The sequence below is a fragment of the Dioscorea cayenensis genome, chromosome 4 (assembly GCF_009730915.1).
Source record: "Dioscorea cayenensis subsp. rotundata cultivar TDr96_F1 chromosome 4, TDr96_F1_v2_PseudoChromosome.rev07_lg8_w22 25.fasta, whole genome shotgun sequence".
Lineage (NCBI taxonomy): Eukaryota > Viridiplantae > Streptophyta > Magnoliopsida > Dioscoreales > Dioscoreaceae > Dioscorea > Dioscorea cayenensis.
The window spans coordinates 1,603,976-1,614,997 of record NC_052474.1 but is presented as its reverse complement, the minus strand read 5'-3'; the positions used below and the strand labels follow the sequence as shown (position 1 = coordinate 1,614,997).

At 37.6% G+C, this 11,022-nt stretch overlaps 1 protein-coding gene across 1 annotated transcript; it reads left to right on the top strand.

Annotated features, from left to right (window-relative positions):
* Positions 1-414: 414 nt before the first annotated feature.
* On the top strand, positions 415-10,906 carry LOC120258157. Its single transcript, XM_039265508.1, is given in 13 exon segments — positions 415-496; positions 3,694-4,584; positions 4,681-4,985; positions 4,987-5,035; positions 5,291-5,376; positions 5,477-6,012; positions 6,130-6,525; positions 6,704-7,511; positions 7,631-7,861; positions 7,948-8,072; positions 8,188-8,630; positions 9,548-9,677; positions 9,758-10,906. Coding segments are annotated over 12 exon segments (4,173 nt in total). The 5' UTR covers positions 415-496; positions 3,694-3,825; the 3' UTR covers positions 10,063-10,906.
* Positions 10,907-11,022: the final 116 nt, after the last annotated feature.

The following is an 11,022-nucleotide window of genomic DNA, read 5'->3' as shown; positions in this document are numbered from 1 at the left end:
TTCCTTATTTTGTAAGTAGTGGTTGTTTCTTGATGATGAGAGTAGTCTCATGGGGCTGTGTTGCGGGGATCTGTGGCGGTTTTTAGTTGATTAGACGATTGATGGAGACGATGGTGGAAGTGAAAATTAGGGGGTTTTGTCTTCTTTGACGATTTAACTTTAGTATTTAGTTCCAGTATTTTTTTTTTCCTGCAGTTTGTGGATTTCTCTGGTTTTGATCTCACTCCTTATGATTCTACCGGTGGAGTGGATGAAGTGTTTTCTTGCTTAGCTACTACTACTTCTTCATGTCTATGTATTATTCCTCTATTGATTTTATAGTTAACAGTAGGGGTGGTCTCTGGTGTTTTGTTGATTCGTCTAGTGCTTCCTCACAGAATATGGTAATTTATGTGGTTCCTATTTGTTTTTTAGATCACACCAGTTCTGGAAGGGAGTTGTCGCATCCAAGGGCCTGTGGATGAGTCAGACCTTGAGTTCCAGGGGATGAAATTCGGTAAATATCTCACTATCTTTTGAAATGATTTTCTGAAATAGTTTCTTGGAAAGCTGTTAAAGTCCATCTTGTTTTCACTTATTACAATGATACATGTATAAGTATAGGTATAATTTCAAAAAAAAATAAAATAAATAAACGCTCATAAGATTATGTTGCTAGTCTTTCTCTGCCCTAAATATGCAGTACTCAAAAGGTTATTCACTCATGCATATGTAGGTTTGGATGCATTTTAAAGTTGTAATAGGTTAAGTGTTTTTCACTAAAAGCACACTAAATAAGGTGAGGATCATTTTAGTTCCCTGATAGATATCAGGAGAAAGGTGATGCATTAAGTTTGCTTGGGTAGTCCATGTGTTTGAATGACATTATGTGAACTTTGTGGGTAAAAGAGATAGAAATTCTGTATTTTTTTCTTGTAGGTTTGGACAATGTGAGCATAGAGTTGGCAACATTAGATTATTATCCTAAAAAAGCCTTACGCTCTTTTCTTATTGTGCATTTCATGCATGTGGAATCACAAATTGGATCTTTTCATAATTTTGACAATATTGTAGTTCCATGCCAGCTAATATATGTTGGTTCAAGAGGTTTTTCACTGTTAATTTTTTTAAATTTTTCTTAACTCAATATTGAGGTAAACACATAAGTAAATATAATTTACTATTGCAGATTGTGAGCACTCTTTTCCTTATTAATGGTATTAAATTTGTAAAAATTGCTAGTCAATGATGAAAATTTACTGAGACAATGGTGATCTCTGGTATGTACTTTTGTTTTGGTTTAAAGCAAGATAATTGTGAACTCTTCCTTGGCTAACTAGAATTCATTATATCCATGGAACTGCATGTTTTTATTTGTTTTATGCTGATCATTCTGTTGTGGCTTGTGATATTTCCCGCTTGCATTAATATATATTTTCCCAAAAAGATTAATTCCAATTTTGTATAGTGCCTGTGTGAATATGTAGATCCTGATTTGCAAGCATATGCAGTTATGTAGACCCTGATTAAATCAGTTAATAGTAAGTTGGAGTTTGTAAGGAATAAATTTTACTTTGTCGTTGCAAACACAGGTTTATTACCATAGTAAAGTCCTCTTTTCATGTTGTCCTCCAGCTGGGATAACTGACTGCGTAATGCATACTAATAAACAAAATCCTTGTAGAGATTTGTTTTAATGAATGTTGAAATGATTTGATATTTATATGCGTGCTCTGAACTAAATCTTCAATTCTGGCTTACCTGAATGTTCTGGTTTTGTTTTATAGGCATGTTTTGGTGCTTCATGAATTCGAAATCAATGTACATAATTGTAGCCTGAAAAAATTAATTCATGCAAGAATAGATATTGTATGCAGTCAAATTTATGGACTGGCACATCTAAACTAACGTCACATGCATTATTTAACCGTAGCTACTCAATTTATGTCACTCAGATATACTTTTGATGTGTAATTTTGGCCAAAGCTATAACAGGTAACTGTCACAAAATTAGTTCTTGCATGTAGTTGATCCTCTCAAGGGATTTGTGAAGTTCTTAAAAAATTGTGTAAACCTCTTGAAAAATTGTGTAAACCTTATACTTTTTGGCTGTGTGCAGGTCAGATTTCTGTAGTGTCACTTATTTCAGTCTTAGGATAACAAAAACCTGGTAATTTTCTTGGTCTTCCAAATCTTAGTATGAAGTTTTGTCAAATTTGCTTCCATCTTACGGTTATTTATTTGATTTTTCATGTAGTCGTGGATTCTCTTGGACTTCTTTTCTTGTGTTGAAGGTTGTGTATATGTGGAAGATGAATTGCAGGCAAACTTCCTGAATGACAATTTTTGTGGGTTTTATCACATTATTTCATGAACTTTTGTTCAAGAGGAAAAATGAATATAATAAGTGTCTTTGGCATTATATCTTTTAAGGCTGATACAGTATAAATTTTTCACTTAAAATTTTAATTTATAATAGTTTCCAAATAATGGTGGTGAAGTAACACAAGCATTTAGTGGGCGGATCTAGTTTTTGCTCAAAAGTTTATCATTGTTAGTATGCATCATGATATGATTTGTCGTTACTAGCTTTCCTTTTCTCCTAGGTGGAGGCAGTAAATAAACAATATGCTGCATTTGATTGAAAGCGTTTAGCATTTCCTTTTAAATACTCTTGATGGGAAAATGGTGTACATTGCAATCATTACTGATACTTTGGATCAAAACTAGATCAGCGAGAAACTTGCACTGAAAGAGTTACAAAGAAAATGATGGTTTCCTTTTCTCCTTGACAACATGTAGGTGCTTTCATTTTTTTACTTCAAATGATTACCATGTGGAAAGAAAGACAAGTTTCGAATCTATCTTGAAGTTTAAAACCTTTTGTGTGTGTTTGTGTGCGTGCATGTGTGTATCATTTTTGGTGAAACAAGCATTCTCTTTTTTTTTTCCCAATGCTTACCCTAGTTGTCTCCAATTTTTTAATTTGATACATGTTCCTTAGTAAGCACTTTGAACAATACAAACTTTCTGTTTTCTAGATCCTTGGTTTTAAAGAGTCTTGAAATCTGAGTTGTAGGCCGTGTTTGGTTGGGGGATAAGCACTATTCCCCCACTGAAACATCTTATAACATCTTATAAACCTAATTAATCTCAAAAATATTAATATGAATAAGCACTTATGTTTATATAGAAAACTAGATTTTTAATCCGAAAATATTTAATTTTGATTAGTATTAATTAAGTCAAACTTAGGTCAACTTTGATAAAAGTTTTCCCTTGGACTCAAAATTGAAATTTTTTTTTTTGTAACGCGATACCTATATCCCCCAACCAAACATTCTCTTTCAGTCTTTACCTGATATTTTAAGTGAGGTAAGCTTCCATATCTCTTGTTCTAACGGTTGGCTTCTGCAGATGCGACCTTTGTTATGTTACTCATGGTGTCAAATCCTCAGAATTTGGTCAGTGATTGGGTTTGTATGTTGGTTTTCTTGAAGGAAATAAATTAAAAAAAGTAGAATTCTTCATATGTGTTTGTGCCATTGCTTATTGTGGGGACTGTTGTTCACCTATTTTTTTATGTTAGGGCATTCATATAGAACTCTTGCAATAGTGGGGCTTGCATCTGCACATGCATCAATCATATGTGTTCTCTTACATGGAGCATAAAATATGGCAATCTATTATTTTGTTAATTTCCTTATGTTATAGGTTACACTTCCAGTTGAGCAAAAATACATGGTTATGAAGAAAAGTTATTGTAAAAGAGTAGAATCTGGGACGTGCAACGTGTGTTCTGCTCCCTGTTCATCCTGTATGCACTTCAATAGGTCCACATCAGTCATGGGGTCAAATGTAGATGGTGGTTACACTGCTGTCAAGCTCATGAGAGATGAAACTGATTGCTGTTCTTTCAATGTGGCCGATGTTCATCCTATATACAAGAGTGGAGCATGTGATGATCTGCAACATGCAGCCAGTGAATCAAGTAACCTATTAAGTGTCAGTTCCAGCCTTGATTCATTTTCTGAAAATGCTGAAAGTAAAGCAGCTTTAGCTCCAAATGCTACATTTGATGTATCTGATGATGTAGAAATGCCATCAAAGATGTTTTCAGGGGAGACTGGTGGAAAGGATGCTGTCCTTCAAAAAGCAACTAGTGTGTCTACTCGCCACCTGTTATCCTCAAGTAGCTATTCTGCATCCAGTTTACATCAGGTGGCATTTACAAACCAAAATGAAGAGCAACGTCAGCTAGAATGCCATGGGGACAACATTTCATGCCTTACTGGTGGTACAGATGCCAATGGTGCAGTCAATCTTCTTAATGCTGATGTTGTCAGGAAGGAAACTACCCATAGTATGATGTCAACCAAAAATGAGGTTGCTGAAGGAGTTAAAACAGAGCCTGTGGTTGAAGTGTGCCATATCTCTCATGAGCGTGAGATAAAGGAAGATGAGATAAAATCTCTCCCACCAAGTGCCTGCTTAAATGAACCTTTTTTGCAAAAGAGAAGTCTTGGCTCTTGTGCAGCGAGAGCTGACTTTTCTAGCAATTCTGATCTTGTGAATATCCCTGCCTTGAAAGTGAATTCCATGAAGGTAAGGTGTACTTGTTTTACCTCATGTAATAATCATTTTGCCCATCATAATTCTTATATAAAAGATCTGGAAGTAAGTTTAAACCATTAACTTCAGGGCGAGCCTTCTGACTATCTCAAGGAGAAGGTAGAATTTTCATTAGGAGCACCAATAGTATCGAGCAGTATTGAAGGAACAATGCAAACCAGCCATCCAGAGGGCAAAGCATGCCAAATCAAAGGCAATTCTTCATTAGGAGCTCTTGAGAGCAATTGTCCTCGATTAGAATCTGAAAGTTCCAAGGAAACTGAGAACATCCCTAATGAAAGGCTTGAGGATGTTCAGCGTAGTACAAGGATTGAGCCATCTGAGAAGTCAAGTACTCCCAATGGAGACTTCAAAAATTCAGGGGTCTGCAAAGCAGCATCAGCAAACAAATGAACGTGAAAATTCTGTATCCGACATAGAGGATGTATGTATTCTTTTGCTTATCCCTTATTTTTTTATTCGCAAGGACCTTTTTATTTGCCAAATAATGTCCTTGTTGTGCCTTAGCTTTGCATTCATGATCAAGCTATAATTTTTCTTCACCTCCTGCATTTTGTTCCTGCATTTTATGCCCATCTGTTATCTTTTAGCATAATAAATTTTTGAATAGATCGCTGCTTGTTTTTTCATGTTTTCCCATTTTGGCTCAGGATGCCTGATTTCTAATGTTGTGATACAGGTAAAAGTCTGTGATATATGTGGTGATGCAGGTCGAGAGGAGTGTCTTGCCATCTGTGGTAGATGCAGTGATGGAGCTGAGCACATGTAAGGCCTTCTGATTTTGAACTCGTCTTTGTGCTTTTACTTTATTTACTCAGTTGAATACTAACTGAGTACAACACATTGATTGCCTGCTGTTGAGCAGTTACTGCATGCGGATAATGATGGTGAAAGTTCCAGAAAGTGAGTGGTTATGTGAAGAATGTAAGCTTAAGGAGGATGCTGAAAACAAGAAAGTAGATAAAACTGAGGAATTACCTGCAGTGTCGAAATTTCAATCCATGAAAGATAGAGAAAACTCTGAAAGAACCTCCCACCTTAAGCTTTTGCCTAAGTTAGAGATGAAGGCAGCAGATCAAGAAGTGAAAGGGGTTCTTAAGGGAATACACAGTCCAAAGTTCTCTTCTAAGAATCACGATGATAATTTGGAGGTGTTTTCCATGAATAATAAAAGGCTTTCTGAATCAAATGATGGGACCATAGGGACAGCAAGCCCAAGAAAAAGAATTGCCTTATCTCGAGAGAGTTCATTTAAGAACCTGGATGCAGAAAAAGCTAATCCAGCCAAGACAGGATCATCCTCTGTAAATCAAACTGTAAATAGTCCTAAAGCACTTGCTCGTGCGCAAACATCTGGTTCTAATCCCTCCAAATACCAAACCCTGCTCCAGACTTCTCGAGGTCAGTGTTATGGTTACTAATATATTATCTGTTTGTTCGTTGTTATTATAATTTATATTTTCTCATATGTATCTTGGGCAGTCTTTAACCTTGCTTTTGAACTGTTTTTTGTTACAGGGTCTTTATCAAGATCATTTTCTTTCAATAACTCAGGCACAAAAGGAAAAGTAAAACAGTTCATTGAGAAAATCCCTGCAAATTTAAAAAACCCCAAAGAGATTTCTCCCATAGATGTGAGAAAAGATAGAGTTGTCAGGACAATGGGTAAAAGTGCATCCTTTCGAAGTGTTGGTTCAGGGCGCCCTGGTAATGAGAAAGCAATTAAAATCCAACCTTTTAATTCACCCAGGGCAGAAGATTCAAGAGCTTCTAAACAGTTGAAGGAAAGAAATTCTCTAGAAAAGAAAAGTTCCTTCAAGTTGGACCGTACCTTTGCTAGTCCAGCATCAATATTAAATACTGGAGTTACTTCAAAGTCAGACCTGAAGCCTTCTCCTTACCATGGAAAGTCGAAATAACATGTCTGAAGCAAACAATCCTGGTCCGGACAAAGGATCTGAGGACTCAAATGACACGGGCAAGCAAATATTTTCCTGCTAAGGGATTTCTAATTATATGTTCATCCTGTTTTCTGTTGCTTTTTTCTGTAAGCGTCTCTCTTGTTAGTACTAATTGTCTTCCTATTGTTTAGGATGCAATGAGGGGAAGAAACGGCTATTGAATGCGCAAAAGTCCTTTGGAAGTCGATCTTTAAATGGTTGCAGTTCTGAATGTCAAAAGCCAAGCATGCTTCCTTTGAAGGAAGGTGTTCGTACTTGTGTTGATAGTTCAAACATTCACACTGAGGCTGTTCCCTTACGCGGTTTACCTCAGGCTGCAGAATCCTCCTTACAGGATGAGAAAATGAAGGACTCCAGTTTCTCAAATGGTTCAAGGCAAGTAGGTGCAACTAGTTGCCGGCTAGTGCGCTGCCAAAAATGCAATGAAACAGGTCATGCTACTCAGCACTGTTCCATTGACAAGTTTCGTGTTTCTGCTCTGAAACCATCTGCTGACCGTTGTTCGAAGGAGTGGACCAGCAAAAATTGCAAGTGGAAAGATGCAGTAGAAGCAGTTGTTTCTAAGACTAAAATGCAAAAGTATATCAGATCACTTGATCAACCCCAGGAATCAGCGGTGGCAAGTGAAGTAGAGTCTAGAAATATTTCACCAAATTGCTCAAGTTCGGCGAGGAATTTGACTTCCCTGGAGAGTACAAGTGATCAGCCGGAGGCTTTTAGAAGTTCTGATGCTGGTCCTGGCAGAACTGGAAGTGCCAGCAATGTAAAGCAGCAAGGCATGCGTCTGGTGGAAGCCAGCACTGGTGGAACTGGAGAGTCAAACAGCAATTTGGAGAAATCGACTTTGAAGTCTTTTGGTCAAATGCATCCTGATTGTGCTTCTGCACTTGAAGATCCATTAAGAGTTTCTGTGTTTCCAGAGCTGGAATACATATGGCAGTATGATTAATTCCTCTTACTGTTTATGTTGCCACTTGATCATATTTTCCAACCTCAATGAATCTAATGACCTTTTTTAGCATTTAGCTGAATTGTGTTTCCTTTCTTTTACCTTGCAGAGGTGATTTTGAGGTGCTGGGATCCGCTAGACTTCCTGAACCATTTAATGGTGTTCAAGCTCACTTGTCAACATGTGCATCACCTAAAGTACTTGAAGTTGTGACCAAGTTTCCTGGCAAAGTCATTTTGGAAGAAGTATCCAGTCGAAACACATGGCCACTACCATTTCTGAGGACCAGTCCTAAAGAAGATAATATTGCTCTTTTTTTCTTTGCAAAGGATATTGAAAGGTTTGGCTATAGTACCGTTATTTGTGTTCATTAAAATCTTGGGTAAGTATAGATATTTCATAGTTTGTCTGCTTGATCTGATGCAGTTATGAGAAGAACTATAAGAAGCTGGTGGAAAATATGCTGAAAAATGACTTGGCCCTTAAAGGGATTATTGATGGGGTTGAGCTTTTAATATTTCCCTCTGTTAAGCTTCCAGAGAAATCCCAGCGTACGGATCAAAAGTTCAATTTGTCATTTCAGTAAAAGGCTTAAGGCAACTACTGAGTACTAATGCCTATATATTGGGACATACATGCATAACCAAAATCATCTTTGTTTTTCAGGTTGGAACAATTTGTTTTTCCTCTGGGGTGTATTTCGGGGAAGGAGCATAGATTGCTTAAACTCAGTGCCTAGCCTGCCAAAACCTTGCCAGTCCAGTCTTGAGATTGAGCCTTTGGTCTCTGTTTCTGTCTGTCCCTTGGCTCCTGAAGTTTCCACCTCCAGGAATATAGATATGCATGAGATTCCCGAGAAGACTTCACCCAAGTTTGAAATATCACAACAGGCAAAGGCAGCTGGGTCCAGTTCTGATGTGGATATGCTGCCTGTTTCAATTTCAGGAGATAAGGATATGATTTTCCAGACACAAACATGTCTGCTTATTCGGCCATCAGGTCCCACAGCTGGCTCGCTGCAAACTCATATAAAATCTTGTCCTGATTCAGGGGTTCAGATGAACACACCGCAATTGTGCCTTCAGCAGGAATGTGTTGTCACTCACCCGGTAAGGTTTTATTTTTGTTAATTTATTTTGCTTACCTTCTGAAGTCTATGAAATCATTTGCTTTTGGTTGGTTTTATCTCTGGTTCGTCGTGGGCATATCTGGAAAGTTTAAGTTTACATTTTATTCTTCAGGGGAAGTGTTGTCACATCATTTCTATGTGCTTCTGTTTAAACCATTCATTTCCACCTTTTGATCTGACATTAACCTTACTAATTTTCTCACTGTTTACTCTCAACTTTCAGAAACAGTCTTAGCTTTGCATATACTCTATCTCGGATCTTAAATCATTTTGCATAGTAGTTCTCAAGTCAGCTCCATTTGGGCTGTTTTTATGGAATGGCTGATTAAGATAGAGTGTTCAAGTCAGTAGTTCTTATTGAATGGGATGGATCTCTAACTTTATCTTTTCATGTTCTTGTTTTTATTCCTTTTTTCAATTATTTTATTGTCTTTTCATAACTTTTTCTTTTATTAAAGAGAAATAACCACATGCACCCCATATTTTAGATTATTGAAGGCTTTGTGTAATATTGTTATTTCTTTATATAGTTTTAATATGTTTCCTTAGTCTAGGTAGGTACTCTTGAACATGTACCCAGTATCCATCTGTACAGGCGTTATGTGGTCCCTTGCGGATAATGCTTGATGTACATCGCTATACATTGAGTTCCTTGTCATTAACATTTGTTTTACTGCAAAACAACAATCTTCTCTTGCTCATTAAGTTCTCTTGTGAACTATGCAACTTGCATATGTATGCTGCCTGAATCATCAGTGACTGTAATTATCAACTTCTGTTGAAACTTTAGCATTAAAGGCTGACCTGGGCATCCATTGTTTGTGGCCTGTAACATCTACTTTTTTATGTTCTATCATGCTCTGCTGTTTCTTGGCATTAACACAGTTGATCATGCAGATGAATTTGGGCAGTTATTCTGAGGGTGAAAGAGGTGTTGGACAGCAACATAATGCACAGTTCAGTGATAGCAAGTATGATGCATTGCCTTCGTCGCCTGTTGATTGGACTTTGAAAAATGGCAGAGAAGGTGACCTTTCTCCAGTTTTAGTGCATAGAATAAAATTTTGGTTGCATTCCTGGTACTTACTGTATTACTTCATTGTGCAGGTAGTGAATGCGGCTTTAGGAATAAAGAAATGAGGGAGAAGTCAGCCCGTGTGAAAAATGACGTTTTGTTTGATAATGACCAGGATAAACTTCTGCCAACTACTGACCACCTCAGCTGTGAACCAAAGCCTCTGAGAAAACGTGTAAGCTCGTGGTTAGTGGATACTGCCTCACAGGTTTCTGGTGAAACATCAAAGACCATGGATGGAACAAAGTTGTGGAAGGACAGCTTAAATTTGACATGTCTAAATAATGACACAGAAAACAAGAAGATGAAGTTTCATGCAGAACGGCATGTCGGGTAGCTGCGGTTCTGTAGAAGAGAATATGAGTGGTAGATTATCATCCAAAATAAATCCTCTGTTAGGTAGTTTTGCAAACGCGCAGCTACATACAGATAGCATCTCTAGTGAACCGACGATGATGGCCGAGAGCTCAAGAAGTGCTGAACGGTATGTCTTCCCGGTGGATTTGAATTCTGTTTGTGGTGCCGAAACAGAGAATGTCATTCATGTTCTTTCTTCGGATGATGAAGAAGCCCCTGAAAATAACTCGCCTGATCTAGAACTAGCTTTGGGAGGCAAGAAGAAGCCTGCTAAACAGGAGATGTTGCCCCTGTTCTTTCCTTTGTTTGACAGACGAAATAATCAAAATAAGATGCGGGTAAATCATGGGGATGATGATGTTCCAGCTTCACTTTCTCTCTCTCTCGGCTTTCCTGTCCTGGAGAAGGAGCAGAAGGCAAAACCCCTTCCGAGAACAGAACAGCTTTTACCTAACACATCTTTGCTTCTATTTGGAGGCTTCAATGACATCTGATTTCACTGGGAGTTTTCTTGGTTGCGTTGTAAATTATCACCAAAGGGTTTTTAGTTAGAAATATACTGATATGAAGATAATCAATCAAGAAGGAGCCTCTAGCCTATATGTTTATAACAGCACAACATGGGTGTCTTCACCTTTTTCCCAATTTGTTTTACTTTCCTTTTTCCCCTAGGTCTTGGTTTACAGATCAGAGTCGCGGCTGGTTGTATATAAGAGAAGGCCGCTCTGTTACTGCCATGGGTGTTAACTCTCTGAATTGTGTTTCTCTGTAAGTTCCCATAATTATAAATTTTCTTGTGCTTATTATTACTTAAATACATTTTACGTGTGTTCCTGTCTTTTAGATCAAAATGTTAGTGTAGCCCTTTCGGCAACTGACAATTGAGAAGTATATCTCTTCAGCTGTATGTTTTCAATTTTAGCCGACGGCAGACTGCTTC